At 55.0% G+C, this 16,621-nt stretch overlaps 1 protein-coding gene across 10 annotated transcripts in view; it reads right to left on the reverse strand.

Moving 5' to 3' along the window:
- Nucleotides 1-4,245: 4,245 nt before the first annotated feature.
- MAU2 (MAU2 sister chromatid cohesion factor) overlaps nt 4,246-16,621 on the reverse strand; it is a 39,059-nt gene continuing 26,683 nt past the window's right edge. For 6 of the 10 annotated variants that reach the window (XM_086408138.1, XM_086408144.1, XM_086408142.1 and 3 more), the window contains 11 exons: nt 16,531-16,621; nt 15,308-15,411; nt 14,756-14,833; nt 14,408-14,473; nt 12,999-13,085; nt 11,882-11,931; nt 11,610-11,687; nt 11,302-11,413; nt 8,200-8,290; nt 7,370-7,497; nt 4,246-7,034 (listed from right to left, as the gene is read on the reverse strand). In XM_086408138.1, coding sequence (XP_086264264.1) covers nt 6,960-7,034; nt 7,370-7,497; nt 8,200-8,290; nt 11,302-11,413; nt 11,610-11,687; nt 11,882-11,931; nt 12,999-13,085; nt 14,408-14,473; nt 14,756-14,833; nt 15,308-15,411; nt 16,531-16,621 — 960 coding nt within the window. In that variant the 3' untranslated portion in view covers nt 4,246-6,959. Of the gene's footprint in view, nt 7,035-7,369; nt 7,498-8,199; nt 8,291-11,301; nt 11,414-11,609; nt 11,688-11,881; nt 11,932-12,994; nt 13,086-14,407; nt 14,474-14,755; nt 14,834-15,307; nt 15,412-16,530 lie in introns of all 10 variants that reach the window. The other 4 variants (XM_086408140.1, XM_086408137.1, XR_015166431.1 and 1 more) reach the window with 3 other exon arrangements.

The raw sequence follows: 16,621 nt of genomic DNA on the forward strand, positions 1-16,621 counted from the left end.
AACCAGCTTCAAAAATCCACTTTGGCCCCAAATTGTGACCTTGAACTGCTGATTCCTTTGGGTGCCCCAGCTCGTTAACCACCCACACAGCATTGATCAACACACCTTTGATGTCCCTGCATCCAGGTATGTATCGTGTTGTGTGGGGAGGTTTCTTGGGTGACCAAATATAGATTCTGGCCTTTTTCATGAGAATTATGAGAAGGGAGGGGAGCGTGCTCAGCACCAACCTATTATCCTCACCGAGGGTGTGGCTGTGAGACCTGAGGTAAAGTTTCAAGGTTGGAAGAATCCGGAGAGAGATGACGTGGCTATGGGCTCCTCGTCTCACCATGGGGTCCGTCTGTGTGCAAAACCCACCTGGCCCCGTACTCTGTATCCAAGGCATGCGGGTGTTCCATAGGGCAACCCCAGGCATGGTCTATGGCTACTCCAGAAAAGGCAGGGAGGGGCAAATAATCCCGGAGAAAAAGTAATCTCCTTAAGTCAAGGTTTTAGGTCTCAGGAAAACTAGATCCTGAATGAGGGATTTGGGCGTGGCCCTGCTGGGACTTCCTTCTGCCAGATGACAGTACAGTTCCTGAATTCGGGACCCAGCTCTGAGGCATCTTCTATGGTTAGTTCGTGGTGCTGTCAGGAGGGCTCTGACCCTTGGTTACCTGCTGTTGGAGTGTGTTACACAAGGGGGTGGGTGACCCCGTCTCGGTCAGTCACCGTCTGACCCATGGCCATGCCTCACATCCCTGTCTGTAGTCCCACCTGAGTTCACTTCTGGGACGTGGGCCCAAATGTGTTGGGGGAAGAAGAACCTGAGGGGGCCTGGAGATTCAGTCGCTCCCCTGGACATGGGGGCTCAGTCACTTTCTCCATCCATCAGTGTCCTCCTGGACATGACCCAGGCCTTGGCTGGACTTGAGGTGGTGGGCACGTGTGGCGGCCCTTGCCCTCCAGAATGCCACAGGCAGCCCAGAGGCCCACGGAGCATCCTGTCTGGAGTGTTCAGAAGTGAGGGCTGTCCATTCCCTCCCCACAGTCTCGGTGGCTGTGTAGCAGAAGTTGGAAACGTCATCTGCCTGCCCAGCTGACTGGCCGGCTGAGGAAGACTTCCCTTTGTCCTGTCACAGAGCTCCACTACCCCCCAGGTCCCCTGCTTGCCCCATCCTGCAGTATGCTGCTTCTCTCACAGGCAAGACAGCACTTGCTCCTATTTGAGGTCCATCATAGAGCTGCTGGTACAATGTCCACTCCCTGAGGGCAGGGACTTTGTCTGATGTGGCTCCTGCTGTGTCCCCAGTAGGTGCCAAATGTTTGGTAAATGAAGGAATGGTGTAGCCCTGACACCTAGAGAACCATGGGGATCAGCTTCTCCAAACTGTGTGTTACAGGAAGGGAACTGAGCAGCCCTGAGGTAAAAGTCAGCCCACACCCTTGCAGAGGAGGACACAGCCAGGCTACACTGAGGTCTGGTGACACCCAGACCAGCTTTCCCAGCTTGCTTGCCCTGCCTGGTGGGGCCGCTGATTGGGGTGTCCACGCCCCCTGGTGGCTGAGGCTGGAACAAACTGGGCCACTGGCAGCAGCTGATGACACAGGGATGAGATGGGAGATTTACTTCCGGTTCAGGTTACTTCTGAGCAGTTTGTATTTAACCCTTTAGGGGAGTGTCTCTGTTCAGAACCCTGTGTTCAGTAGCAGGACATCCTCCAGGGCCACACAGACACTTGCTCTGGACAGAGCATACCTACCTGCAGATGGAGCCTGAACATCGAGTTGCGCAGACACATGACATTCAGAATCGTAGTTAGAAACATTCAAAGCAAAACAAGCACACACTGACCAAGTGGCCCACTTCTAAGATCTATTTCAGAGAGCTTTTCTTCATACAGGGAACTCCTAACTTAGTGTAAGAATGTTACGATTTTTAAAACGTTTGTTGTACCAGTCATAATTCATTGAGCATTACATTTTTCATAAAGCATCACCATAACAGTCCCTTTAGGCTTCCCTGCTGGCTCAGTGGTAAAGAATCTGCCTGCCAATGAAGGAGATGTGAGTTCGCTCCCTGGGCTGGGAAGATACCCTGAAGAAGGAAATGGCAACTCACTCCAGTATTCTTGCCTGGGAAATCCCATGGACAGAGGAGCCTGCAGGGCTACAGTCCATTGGGGTCACAAGAAATTGGGATCCAACTTAGCGACTAAACAATAGTCCTTTTATTTTCCAGTCCTTGAAGAAAGTATCAGAAGATATCAAAGTGCTAAGAAAAACTAATTCACATAGAAATGACTTGTTTCCTTTTTTTCCCAACCAACTGCATTGTAATCTCACCACATGAGAATGAATTTGTGGTAAAATACTTTTAAACTTGTCAGCGATGCCCCCTCCCCTCTCAGGCCCCTTGCAGACGTCAGGCTTGGCACTTCTGAGCTGACTGGGACTGTATTAGGGAAAGAAGGTGGTGTGGTTCAAATGGAAGAAGCGATGTGAGGTGCTGGACAGATAGAAACATAGCACGAACCTCCCCAAATAGCTTTCTTTGTGGGGAAATATAAACTCAAAGAGCTCAAGGAGACCAAAAGGGAAGCCAACACACATGAGGAATACTTCAAATCCCCAGGCCCGCAGGAGCCCATCGGCCAGGGGCTGTGAGGTCCAGGCCCCCTCTAGGTGCAGGCCAGCGGGGACCCGGCCACAGTGACTGTGAACGCTGACACCTGCACATTGTGGGCAGGCGTCCAGTGGCGCCTGCTGGACCGGCCTTGGGATGGCCCCTGTGTCCCTCCCTCTGGGCTGTCCCATGGACCCACCCACCCTACACCAGGCTTGGGCCAAAACGTTCCCCAGTGAAACCCAGCAACCACAAGGAGAGTACTCCTTGCAAGGGGACAGGTGCGAGTGAGCAAAGAATATTCTGGGACCATTCAGGGAGGAGCTGACAGGTGGGAGGCATGATTGGACCTCAGGCAGGTGAAGATGGCCAGGAATGGGCAGAGTGACCGGCAGGACTTCTGAGGACTGGGGGTGAGTGTTACCGAGGACTAGTAATGTGCCTTTCCCAGGTATTTGGTCCTTGGGCCAGCTGCCCTGGCCACCTGCTAGCCTCTGTGAGGTCCATTCCATTCTTCAGCCCTGTGGATGCCTCCTGGCTGAGTTCTTATCATCTGCTTCCCAAGTGTGTTCTCTGCATTATGTCGAATCACTCACACATCCAGTGGCCAGCAATTCTGCCTGGGGACTGTGGCCCAAAGGCATCTTCAAAAGTGCCCTTAAAAAGTCAAGGCCACCTGGGCATCCTCTCAGGGCAGAGGGAGGAGAGCAACACAAGGGCCTTGATACAGCACGGGTGGCAGGATGGTCCTATCCATGCGCATTAAAAGCACGGCACAACCCAAGAGAACTGCAAACACGTGCCAAAATAAATGCTCAGGTGCATCCACAGCAGCACTACTCATAACAGCCACAAGGGGGCAGCAGCCCAAAGCCCATCAATGGTGACTGGATAAAATGTGGTCCATCCATCATCCAACAGACCATTATTTAGCCATAAAAAAGAAATGAAGCAATGATACCTGCTCTCATGTAGAAAAATCTTGAAGACACGAAGCTGAGTGAAAGCAGCCAGACACAAAAGGACACGTTACACTATTCCATTTATGTGAAATGCCCAGATCAATCAAATCCATAGAGACTGACAGTCAATCAGTGGTTGTCAGAGACTGGGGAGAGAATGGAATGACTGCTAATGGAGATGGGGTCTCCTTTTGTGGTGATGGAAGTGTTCTGGAACTAGACAGAGCTGCTGGTTGTACACAGTAAATGTACTGAATGCCACTCAATTGTAGACATTAAATTTTACGTGACTTTCACCTCAAAAAGGAAAAATAAAACCCCCAGGTACATGAAGGCTGACCCGTGTGTTTTCTAAGAACACAGGAAACAGGACACCGGGAATGCAAGGAAGTCTGGCTTGTGGAGAGCCAGGAACAGGCAGGGCTGTGGGCGGTGCCTGTCACGTCTCAGCGGCCCTCTTCCCTGCAGCAGGGCTGGACCGAGGACCGTCCTCATGAGAGGGGGAGGGGATGCGCGTTTCCCTCAGGTCCTCCATGCAGGGTCTGGGGCTCTGCATCCTCATGCCCTGTGGGTTACAGCAGAAGGCCCTGTGGCCCCGCCGGCTGGCCGTGGAAGCTTAAGAGTCTTCACCAGGCCACATGTGAGGGGTGCACGGCACAACAAAGACACAGTGAGTGACGGCTCCTGCAAGTTATTTTACTTTGAATACACAGGAAAAAAAAATCTACAAACAAGAAGCTCTGTTCTACGGCTCTTTTAAAGAATGCTTTGTATTTACAAAAAAAATTTTTTTTGTGATTAAAAGCACCAGCTGAAAATACAGGCTGCTAAAAACTTAAGACACTGAAAATCCATTAAAAGACAGTATGCCAAACATACATTAAAAACCTTTTAGGGAAACAAAGATGATGCAACCAACACATCTCACCCACTGTGCCAGGCAGCCTTTTCCGATTTCCCTGCCTGTGTTCCCAGTAAGTGGGGCGGGGAGTGCTTACCCCAGGGGGAGGACCCTGGCCTCCCCCAAGGGCGACTGTGGGGATCCAACTACGTGTCTGAGAGGGAACCGGCACCTCCTGGAGCAGCATCCTCAGAGCCACAGGACCTGAGGGCCACCATCACTGACAGGAGGAAGCGGGAGGCACACAAAAGGGAGTCAGAACAGCTTTCAACAATTAACCTGCCAAGAGCAATCTTTCTGCTATGCCCTCACATCCCCCGTATGCTTAAGAGTTTGGAGTTTTTGTATTTTTCTGAACACCCAGCTATATGACACTGGCTGTAATAGATCTCTGGGGCTTGTGTGCAGTCTGTCTTAAATTCTTATGATTGAGAAACCGTGAGGCACTGAACTTGGACTTACAGGAGGGTATTTACAACAGCTTTCTGTGGCTGAAGGCGCTGCAGTGAGGGGAAGTTCAAAGCCTGCGCGCACGCATGTACATGCGGGTTGGCGTCCATATAGCTAGAGCGGGGCATTAAATATCGAGTACTGAAGTTTTAACTGTAAACTTAAGAACTCACCTTTAACTTTACATATACATAGATAACAAAGTGGTCACTAAAAGCACTTCAACATCAGGACAAGACATTAAGTTTTGAGGTTCTTATTTCAACTGCTCTACATACAAAATGCCCTAGAAGCAAAGAAAGGTTTAAATAAATACTCAAACAATGTAAAGTAAGACTGAAGAAATGTGGGTCTGGAGAGGCTGCACACTGTGGAGTCCAGGCTAGCAGGTGCAACTTGTAGCGAGACAGGTGCTCTATCCCTTTGGTGGAAGAGAGGACCTCTGCGGGGGGACCGTCAAAGGGGGAGGAAGACGGGATGGGGACAGCTCATGAACAGGCAGCAGACCACCTCTGCAGGCCTCAGAGACCCAGGGGCAGCCCCGAGGAGCACGGGACAGGGCTGGACTCTTGAGTGACCCAGGATGACACAGAGAGGGCAGGTCCTTTTCAAACAAAACTTGGCCAGCCTGTCCTTTCAACCAGGCTGTCCCTTCATTCAGTAGCTTACTTACATGCCTGTTGCTGGCCCCTAAGAGGGCAGTAGGGCCCTGATGTGGGCAGTGACCCAGAACAAGGAGGTCTGTTGATAGCCCTGCTAGTGGCTAAGGCACACCCAGGCCTTGGGGCCCAAGCAGCTGACCTGAGCAATCCCAACATTCCTTTCGTCACAGATACTGAGGCTTTGAGAAGCAGCTTTCACAGTGTTGGGTAACAAGACCTGAACCAACAAGCAGTCGTAACTAGCAAAACCGCACACCACCCTCATCAGGGAGACCCTCCCAGGCACTGGAAGCCAAATGGGGCCAGGCTGCTGCCGTGACGGCCCCCAGTGTCACTGTCACCTGGGGCATTGCCTTGACTATTCAAGAGGAGCACAGAACCAAAACGGCTGTCTGGGCCTGGCAGAGCCTCCTGGGGTCCAGCTCAGGAAGAGGTTACAATGCTGTCCCGAGACCCAAGGCAGGTAGGTCTCCTCCTCCTCCCCTCTAAAGACAGGGCAGGGTACCAAGGGAATGGCTGCCTGCAAAGTGGTAGAGCCAAGCTGGGCTGAGAAAGGTCCCTCCCGCCCTGCACTGTGGACTCTGACAGGCAGAAGGCGGCTGATACACACAGGAGTCTCAGCTCCAGGCGCCAGCTCTGGCTGGGAAGCAACACAGGCACACACGTAGGTCAACACCAGCAGGTGCACTCCCACAGCCGGACAGTGAGCCCGGTCAAGGTGCAGATGCTCAGAAGTCAGGTTCCTGGACGCCCCAGCTGCCAAAACGATGGATGCTGACCAGAAAGGCAAGCCAGGAAAAGCACTGGGGTGAGACAAGCATTTCTGTCCCTGACAGGCACCATCACTTCTTCCCTCCAACTGTGGGTCAGACACTGGCATCTTGCCTCTGGGTGCAGGAAGCTGCCATGAGCAGAGGAAACACTCTGGCCCAGCAAGGAGGCCTGTGGAAGTCATGTGGTACCTCAGTGGCACCGACCTCCCGTGCGTGCAGGGTCAGGACCAGGCTGATGGCCAAGACCCACTTCCCTAGCAAGACACTCTCTTGACGACACGACTCAGACATGGAAGCAGGACCAGCAGTTCAAACCCACTTTGAAGGATGGCTCTGTAGTCAGCTCCAGCAGCCCAAAGGCAGCCACAGCACTCGGACTCCTGGCCCCTGGCAACAATGGCCAGCTGGCCTGTCCTGGGAGGACAGGAATCAGCCCTCCACGCTCCCCAGGGACCCAGGCTGCTCTGGAGACAGGAAAGAAACCTGAAGACAGCCACGCCAGCACGTCTTCAGGGAAAGCTCAAGTGCCATCTGGGTGGAAGTCAGGGACACACCAGGCCCCCATGGAGGCTTGGAGAAGCTGAGAGGCCGCGTGCAGGGGTCTCACAGGAGGCTGGCCAGGCTGGTGTTTGGTCCGTTCTGAGCTTGGAACTGCACGGGGGGCGGGCCGTCTGTCCACTGCGGGGAAAGGACACACGGATGAGGCCCTTCCTAGTGAGCAGCAGGGGGGTGCTGGGCTGCGTGTCTGCGCCTGGAATGTTGCTCTCCTCAGGCTGGTCAGGGCCCCCAGGAAGCAGCCTGCATCACCCACTTGGGTGGGAGCTCTCCTGCCCATCCAAGGGGGTTCCTGAGGCCAGGCTGGGTTAGGGTTTTTTGGAGAGGCGCAAGGAGACAGTGGCTAACGGTGTGCTTCCTTCCTCAGGAAGTGCGTTCCCTGGGGTTGCAGGTTGGGTGAGCTGACCCCAAGGAGCCACCCAGCCCCCTCATTTTGTCTCCCCACCCTGTGCCCCTACCGTGATGAGGTTGTGCTCAGGGAGGCTGCAGGCCTCGATGTGGTCTTGGAGTAGCTGCTGCGAGAAGTTCTGGTGCATCTGGGCGGCTTCGTGGGCATCCATGGCATTCCCACAGGCTTTATTCAGGTCTGGGGTGGGGGGGTGGGGGTACATGCAAAGCATGGGCCTGTTTTGGCCTGCCACTGCCCCAGGGCCTCCCCTCAGGTGTGGGTGGAGGCCTGAGTCAAACCCCAGCTCCACCAGTGGATTCCTGGTGCCTGGCACGTCACCTGCCCTGAACCCTGTGTCAGGGTCAGCAGAGCCCACCTGCCAACAGCCAAGTTTCTGAGTCTTATGTCCTTGGAGGTGGATGAACAGTGAGGCCCACAGGGGCAAATATGAGGGCTGGGAGGGCAGTGCAAGTCCTTTGGGCCCCTTGGATGTGGCTCTCCCAGGGATTTCCTGGCCAGCTTGGGGCACCCGGGAGCCTGCAGGGAGCAAGGCACCTAGTGTTCCCTTCTGAGGCAGGAGGGCGGAATGAGTGCACCAAGTCCACTGCGGATGAGAACAGTTGGCCCTCCACCTCCTCACCAGGACCCTGGGTGAGTCTGTGGGCCCTGGTTTCACAATCTGTAATGGGGGAGCAGCCATGACAGCTGCTAAGCACGCTCTCTGTGCCCAGAGCACCTTGGCTCATTCTGCCAGACACGGACGACTGCCATCCCCATTCATGGGAAGGAGACCAAGGCCAAGCGCCAGGGTTCACTGCCCAAGCAGATGCCAAGAACTAGCCCTGTGGGTCCCAGAGAGTCAGAACCAGACTGTGTAGACCTCCCGGACCTCCGCCTCACCTCTGAGCAGGGCCGACGACCACAGCTGCACCGACATGTCCGGGATCTTGCTGGCCAGCTGCATGGCGGGCACCACCATGTTGTTGCTCTCCTGTCGGCCAAGAGCAGCGGAGGGCCAAGGAGCGGCGGAGGGGTCAGGGAACGGCGGAGGGGTCAGGGAGCGGTGGGAGGAGGGTCAGGGCTGGGGTGGAGGCGGCTGAGCCTGACGGCAGGGACAGCCTGGGCCCACCTGCGACCTCCCGCTGCCTGGGAAATACCTACTCCTATTGTACAGTCTATCCCAAATGACCCTCTCTGAAAGTACTCCTCGACAACCCCGGGGGAAAAGAAACAGCTCCCGCTCCTCGGCCCTGCATGTGCCTCCTGGCTGGGGCACAGCCACGGGCGACTCTATGTGCCTCTGTCTTTCTAAATGAAGAAAAAGCACTGGTGGCAGGCAGCCCTGGACCACCTCAGGAGCCGATTAGACACACAGACTCAGGGCTTCCCTGGTGACCCAGTGGTTAAAAACCTGCCTGCCAATGCAGAGGACACAGGTTCAATCTCTGGTCTGGGAAGATCCCATATGCCACAAGGCAACTAACTAAGCCCGTGCCACAACTGTTGAACCTGCCCTCTGGAGCCCAGGAGCTACAACTACTGAGCCCAAGGGCCTGACAGCCTATGCTCCGCAACGAGAAGGCACTGTAACAGGAGGCCCACTTGCTACAACTAGAGAAAGCCTGTGCAGAGCAATGAAGATCCAATGTAGCCAAAAATGAATAAATAAACAACATTAAATTAAAAAAAAAAAAATAGATTCAGGGGTCTCAGGGCAGTCTGTCCTGGTGGGAGCAATGAGGACTAATGGTCAAAAGAGAGAAGAACTGGTTTTTTCTACATACGAACCTGCTCCTGCAGAAGCCCACCTCAGACACATGGGGCTGTGGGGCACCAGGATGTGTTCCCCCTTGAACCCTGACTCCACAATGTAGCTGTGAGAGCACCGTGCCTCAGCCCTCAGGATGAGCTGAGTGAAAGCTGCTGGGGTCCGCAAACCCCCATCCTTGGCTCTGCAGTGACTCCACCCAGCGCAGGACCCAGAGCCTACTGGCCTAACTGTTGGGTTCAGGGTGACACTGGGAGAGCCCCCATGTGGCAACCACGTGCAGTGTAGCGGGGGGGGGGCACTTGGCATGTAGCCCAGTATATATCCTCCAAACCAACTCCTGAGGCCCAGGTTCCAACACAGCCTCCTTGTGTGGGATGCGCCTCCAGACACAAAAGCCCAGTGACTACGCTGCCCACCCGGGCCAGCACCTCGAAGATGAGCTCCAGGTGGGTCTCAAAAGTTTTCAAAACTGAACCAAGGCCTCCTAAGACCTCAGAATGCAGAACAGGAAAAACTGGTCTCCTCTTCCAGGCCCGGGGCCGAGAGGGAGCTGCTGGGAGGGAGTCCCCTTGGCTCCAGTTCCCTGTGACAGCTTGGTTTCCACAGAACCTAGGTGTGAAGACCGGTGTTGTCTGGAGAGGGGTCCTGCATGAGGCCACCCACAAACTTTAATGCCTGAGTATGCTGTGGCCTGGTAGGCCCAGGGCAGGCGGCTTCTCCCACAGATCTAGCGCTGCTTGAGGCGGCGCCTGGCTTTGGGGGCTCCTGGTGGCCCCAAGAAGCAAGAGAGATTCCCAAATAAGCTCTGTAATTTGCTCTGGGACTGCCCCCCACACATACCAGAAGTTATAGCTGAAGAGCTACTCTGCCCACCCTGCCCCACTAAAGGTAGCTTCTAGAAGCTTCTGGACAAACAAGCATCAGCGAAGTCTAGGTTCTAAGCCTGGGTCTGCAGTTTGGGGCTGTGTGACATTAAACTCCTCAGCTGGCAACGAGGTGATCACCGCCACTGCACCGAGACACAAGGCGGGCGGCCTAAACTCAGGGGGGCCTCATGTTGAGCCCCTCATCCCTGCCCAATGCCGGGATGTGCCCTGAGGCCACTGTCCTCCCTGTGCTCCGAGTACCAAGACAAGGTGCTCTAGAAGGAGTGGAGCTACACTCAGAAGGAAGAACCCACTGCTCACCCTCCTTTCAGGGTATTGATCCTGCCAGGGCTCAGGACACAGCTGCAGGGCATGCGGGCCTCAGAAAATGATTGTCACATGATTGTGCGGAGGGGAGATGCACTGGGCTTATTAAAAACACTCATTCTTTAGAAGCTCTGGGATTTGATCAGATAAAACTTTATGGGCCTGCGTTCTCTGTCCTGAAATCAGCTAAAGTAAGTTCAGCTAAATCACTGAACTGATGCCACTTAAAAACTCTCACTGCCATTAAAAAAAGGCCCCAACACAGTGGTGCAGAGAAAGACCAGACATAAAATTATAAAATAGCCTTATAAAACTTAGGCTTACACAGAGGCAGGCAATGAAAAGAGCTGGAAGACGGAAGACACGCAAGGATTTTATCCTTTGCTTCTCAGACTTTCTATGATAACCATAACATCTTTTATACTGACAAACATACTCTTAAAAAAATTAAAGACCTTGTAAGGTCAATGGGTTGGAGTAGGTGAGATGTTCACACACCCCCAGACGGGGAAACTGAGAAGTCAGCTGATCCCACCCGAGACCGTATGGCATGGGTGGGGGCCAGGCACAGGGGGACACAGTTGGTGAGGGTAGACACAGGGTGCCCTGAGGATACCATGTGTGATGGGCAGAGAAGGAATCCCTGGGATTGTAGCTGAGTGAACACACCTTTTAGCCCCCAAATACTAGCACAGGGAAGGGGACCTGCCCTCAGCCTCGCCAGCTCTGGGCAGTCTGAGCAGCTCTAGCTCCACTGAGCCCTGGGGCTTTGCCTGACAACTGCCATGGGCCAACACCAGCCCGTCTGCCACACAGGAGCACCCTTCAGGAACTCAAAGCTCCCCCAGCCCTGCCTGCCCAGGCTGTCTGAGTCTCATAGAGCATGGCGGTGGGGGTGGGGGGTTATGGGGGGTGAGAGGTCACTGAGATAGGATCACTGCAGGGCACGGGATGGGAGGCACTTTGCTAGGTGCCCACCTCCACCCCACTAAGCACCACCCTGGCCCTATGCCCCTCAGCCTGGCCCCTGACACTCACCCTGTGGTTTCCCAACACGTAGAAGATGTGACCTAGGAGCACGAGGGAGCAGGCTGTGAGCCGATTCAGGTCCTCCGCGTTGGACATCTTCAGGGTTTCCCGCAGAAAACGCCTTCGTGAGAAGAACAGATGCTGAGGCCCCACTGGGAGGGCTTTGGGGAAGAAAAGGCAGCCTTGGGGCCCTGAGCAGAGACCACCTGGGGGAGGGTGGGAAGGGCAGGAACAGGGGGCCTGGGCACATGCCGTTGGGGGAAGAGGAACATAGAGAGGTGCCGGGTACAGGGCCACCTGCCCTCTCCAGTACTTACTTGGCCTCATTATAGCGTCCCTGGAAGAAGGAGAAAAGCCCACGCACGTAGAAAGCCGCTGCTCGGAGGCAGTGTGAGCTGAGGAAGAGTGGAGCATCACACCTTAGTGAGTTTTAATGAAAGCAGCAGATTTACAAATGGGGATTGGGTGGGAGGATGGGAGGTGTTGGGGTACACGGGCAGTCTGGGGCCCCACAGATGCTCACACTACCAAGAGCAGAGAAAGCATAAAAGAGTTGGTAAAGTGGGACTTGGGGCCTGGGGCTGCCTACCTGACAGGGAAGCTGTGGTCTGGATTGATCCTCTCCAACAAACTGTACAGCTGTGAAAGCAATGTCTGCAAGTTAGGATAACTCTGCATTTCTAAAAATGAGAGGGTTTGGCCCCAGTATGCCAGTAAGTAACTAGGGCTGCCTGCAACTTCCTAACCCAGTCTCATGGCATATGCCCGTACCTCAAATCCCATGCCTGAGTGCAACCTGCCGGGAGAAGGGGCAGAACCTGCAACCCTGCTGACATCTTAGGCTCCCTTTGGCTGATGTATAGAGGGGAAGCTGGGTTGGGGGGTGAGGGCTGAAGTGGGCTGAGGCTGTGCCCAGTACCCCCGAAGTCCCTTCAGGAGGCACACACTGTGGTGGGGGTGGAGGTGAGACAAAGGAGCCAAACTCCTCTGAGACCCACAGAGACCACATCAGGCCCTCAAGACCCTGCCCTGCTGTGCTCTCAGGCCACTGGAGCAGCTAGACGGGGCCTTCTGCCCAAAGCATTCAAACCAACCAACTATGTGTGACATCAGCTAAGTACAGGGCCATCTCTCTTTGTAGCCAAGAGATGATAGTGGCCTGAACTAAAAAATGAAGGTCACAGGTATGGAGACAAGTGATGGATCTGAGCTACTTCAGAGGGCTCCGGGCTGGAGGGAAATGGCAGGGCTAAGGGGGTGTCACAACGGGAACCTGGTGGGAGGTACTTATCCTGGGGGGCAAGCTCTGGCGCCCACCTCCCTGCTCCAGCAGGCTGGGGCACTAGAACACCTAGGAGCCTAATGCAGACAGGAGCCCAAGGTGTCACTCCTCGAAACTGAGCCATGAGGCCTCGCTGACAGACAGCTGGAACAGACAGCTGAGAGAAGAAATTTTCTTTTTCCCCCCAAGGGATTCAATGGTTGGCTAGTTTTCAGTAGAGAGAAATGGTAATTTGCTACAGAAACGTTTCTGTCCTAGACTTGGCCTCCCCCAAGCCACGCCCATGCTCCACTCTGTGGGACACTTTGTTGGAAGGAAAATACCCTAGGGTCAAGAGATTTGATGGTGCCCAGGCCCACACTTCCTACACACCTCCCTCCAAGTAAGAGTTGAAAGGATACCAAACATGAAGCATGTCACCTACTACCTCTTGGTGTCTATTTCCTTCCCGTATATACACACTCGCCAGGTTGGTCACGATGAAGGCCCATAGCTCCTGGTGATTTGTGAGCTGGAATATGGGAGACACAGGGCATTAGGGGGCCCAGCTGGGCAGTCATGTCCCTTGGGGGTCGCTTGGCGGCATCAGAGCCACCCAAACGCTCCACAACAGCTACCTTGGAATCTTCTTACTCTTTTTATTCCAAACACACATACACACCCCTGCCTCCTGAACCTAAGGACAACAAAACTGTTAGTTCCTGTCATTATAAAATAATCACCTGCATTATAGGAAACTCAGGAAACAGAAAAGCACAGCCAGCCACCCCAGAGCCTGTCCTCAGAACACGCCACAGTTTGCTCCATTCTCTGCTGTCTCACTGAGACCTGGGTGCCCCCCCGACACCTCAGGTGGTCACCCCAGGACCCCAGTGTGTGTAAACACAGCAGAGGAGCATGCTTGCTGGTTCCTCTGCTAATGGCTGGTGGTAGACAGACTGCTGTCCCCAGTTTTTCTGGAGGAACAAGAATGGCCATGAAAGGAACCAATCTGAGTGGTATGAGCACTGCTCAGACCCTGGGGGCTGAGCATTCTAAACAGGGCTCAGCGAGTGCAACTGTCTAAGAAGCCAAGAATGCCTACGAAGCACAAACCCCACCTGGAGGACCCTGGCAGGTGCCAAGGAGATCCAGAGGGTTGTCTGATCTGAGCAAAGATGCTCTGATATGTTTGTCACAGGACCACAGGAAACATGTTTGGTGTCATGAGGGGTCTGGATCCAAGTTCTGGTTCTACCACCACTTCCCCCACCAGGTCGGTGGACACAGCCCCTGGCGGCACACACCATCTGCTGGGAACTTTGATGTTGAAACAAAGCAGCAATTTGTGTAGGAAGTGGGACACAGAAGGAGTGTCTAAGAGACCTTCAAGGACCACAGGCAATGAGGGGAGGTCTCAGCACCACTGGAGTGAGCAGCACCAGGGCCCAAGTAGCTGGGACACAAGTCAACATCACCTGGTGGACCACCGGGAGGACGGGAATCCGCAGTGAAAGTGGCTAACCAGGGCATGTCCAGCAGGTGCCCGGCTCAAGACAACCTCCTTGAGGCTATCCTCTGAGTTAGTTGGGGAAGCCCCACCCCAGGGTGCCCAGGGTGCCCCCTTGCCCATAGCTATCCTGCATCAGGCTGTGCTGCCAGCACTGGCCTGTCCGTACCCGGGCAGCACAAGGCCTGACAAAGGAAGCCCTGGATAAATGGCACAGCACTGTCGCAGCTGGCACCAGGCTGGACACTGGGGAGTCACCCACTGACCACGGTTTGTGTGGCTGTTGTCCCGACTCCTTACTGAGAAGCACCTCCTGCCCCATGAAGTGAGGGCCGGCACCTTACCCGCAACGCTGTGGTGAACTGGGCTTCAGCGTTGTCCATGCAGTTGACAGAGACACAGTACAGCCCCTAGAAGAAGATGGTGCCAGGGCTCAGAGCCACATGCGGCTCGCCTAGGGCTGCACCCAGGCAAGCCTGACAAGAGACTCTACCGAGCCCGCTGTATCTGAGCTTTACCCTGACCATGGAGAGGAAGACGGCATGCTTCATTATTCCTGCCTCCTGGGACCTGAGTCAACTTGGACTTATGAGATGCTTGTCAGAATGAAGTCCACGGGAAAGGCTCTAAATCCTGCCTGGGGTGTTGGTCACAGGGATGGGGCTGGGGGCGGGCAGCCCTCAAGCACTCACCAGCAGCGTGTGCAGCTGTGCCGCGTGGTTGGAGAAGAGCCGGGGCGATTGCTGGCACAGCTGACAGACCTGGGAGATCTGCAGGGAGACAGCATGTCTGACATCACTGTAACGTGGGCCCCAGGGCCCCAGCAGCATCGAGAAAGAGGCCCCCAAAGCCAGTGGGGGTACCCGCATACCGCCCAGTCTAACCTGGGCATAAAGTCCCAGCAGAGGTGCCCACTGTGAGGATGTTGCCCCTTGTCTGGTTCTCCGCCTCCTCCCTTTGCAGCCTGTGTCTTAGTCATATAGTACCTACATCCTCATCAAGGACCCCATGCCCTTTCAGGAAGGTGGGCGTCAAGGATTACGGATCACTGGGCAGGAGGGGTGCTAGAATTGCCACCAGCAGACTCTAAAACCCCAGACCCCATGTTCCTTGGGCACATGAACTTGTAGGTAAAAACCTGATGATGTCCATGCAGGCTCATGGCTGGCCAGGTCACGTTCTCCCCAGTGACACCCTCAGGACCCAGCCTTCCCCTGCTGCGTGCCCGCGGCCCCAGGGCCTACCTCCTGCAGCGCAGTGGCCTTGTGTCCTGTGACGAGCCGGCACATGATGATGTGCTCCAGCAGGATCACTTGGAAGGAGGACAGGATGGGGCTGCAGTCGAGCACTGAGGGCGAGAGGCAGGGGTGAGGCCCTGAGGCACTTGAGGAGACCACACCAAAGAGACAAGACCCACGTCCCTGCCTCCTGCGGGCTTTGAGCCCTCCTGCAACACAGCCCCTCAGCTGCTCGGGTCTGAGCCCACCTGCTCTGCCGGGCGCTGGCCTAGCACCCAGTCTGTCAGCTTATTTGGTGCTCACGGCACCCTCAGGCAAGGGGGTCCATCTCCCTGTCCAGGTGAGGAATCAGGTTCATAGCCAGGTTTTGGTGACCAGAGTATTTTAAAAGCAAGAAATTCCTAAAGGGATCTGTTTTCCATCCTCAACCTGCACCTCTGCCCTGACCCAGGTGAGTGCTCAAGGGCACGCTGGGCACCAAGGGTTCTAGAAATGTTGAGGTTGCCCAGGAGACTAAGCAACAGGCTTCAGACAACAGTGGGGGGGACCACAGCTTCTGGCTGTTCCAAGCGGCTGTCCTCACACTGGAACCAGACAGCACTTTCCCAACTCATCTCAAAGAAAAGAACAGTAGTCCCTGCGAAATTGGGCTCTCTGGCTCCTCCCCAGCAGCACTGACAAGGGCACAGGGAGTGAACAGGGTGAACGGGGCACAAGCCAGCCAGGGACATGCGGGGCTCTGGTTTCCCACTAGTCAAAGGTCCTCGATTACCCAGGATGGATTAGTCAAGAATCCCAGAAGAACCTAGGACCCCCAGAGGATCTGCTGTCAGTCAAGTTCCAATTCTGATCTCACCCTAAGCACAATCCACATTACAATACTGATAAGCGACAGCAAAAGCAGCCACCGCCTTTCAGCTGAGCCCTGCTGTCCCCGCAGGTTCCGGTGGAGTCCCACTAACCCTTGTGACTAGCTGTGCAGTGAGGGTGATAGGACAGAGATGCTCCAAGTACTCACCCAACCTCCCTGGGGAGCAAGGATCCCGTCCAGGCCTGGCACGGCTCTGCCTGAACCTGATCATCCCTATCTGCCAACTGTGGTGCGAGACCCATGGGGCAGGGACCCATGCTTCAGTCTTTCAAAGTCCTCCAGGCCCAGCACTGGCAGTGATGGGCAGGCTACCCACCAGGGGGCTACTCGACCCAGAGCCCCACAGGGCCTGACTTACTCTTGAGCTTCTCCAGCTGCATGAGGGCCTTGTCTGTGTACTTCTGCGCCTTCTCTAGGTAGCCAGCTTGCATGGAGTGCATCACAGTCAC

Source organism: Bos grunniens, chromosome 7 (assembly GCF_055505025.1).
Source record: "Bos grunniens cultivar Pamir isolate PY7600 chromosome 7, Bosgru_T2T1.0, whole genome shotgun sequence".
NCBI lineage: Eukaryota > Metazoa > Chordata > Mammalia > Artiodactyla > Bovidae > Bos > Bos grunniens.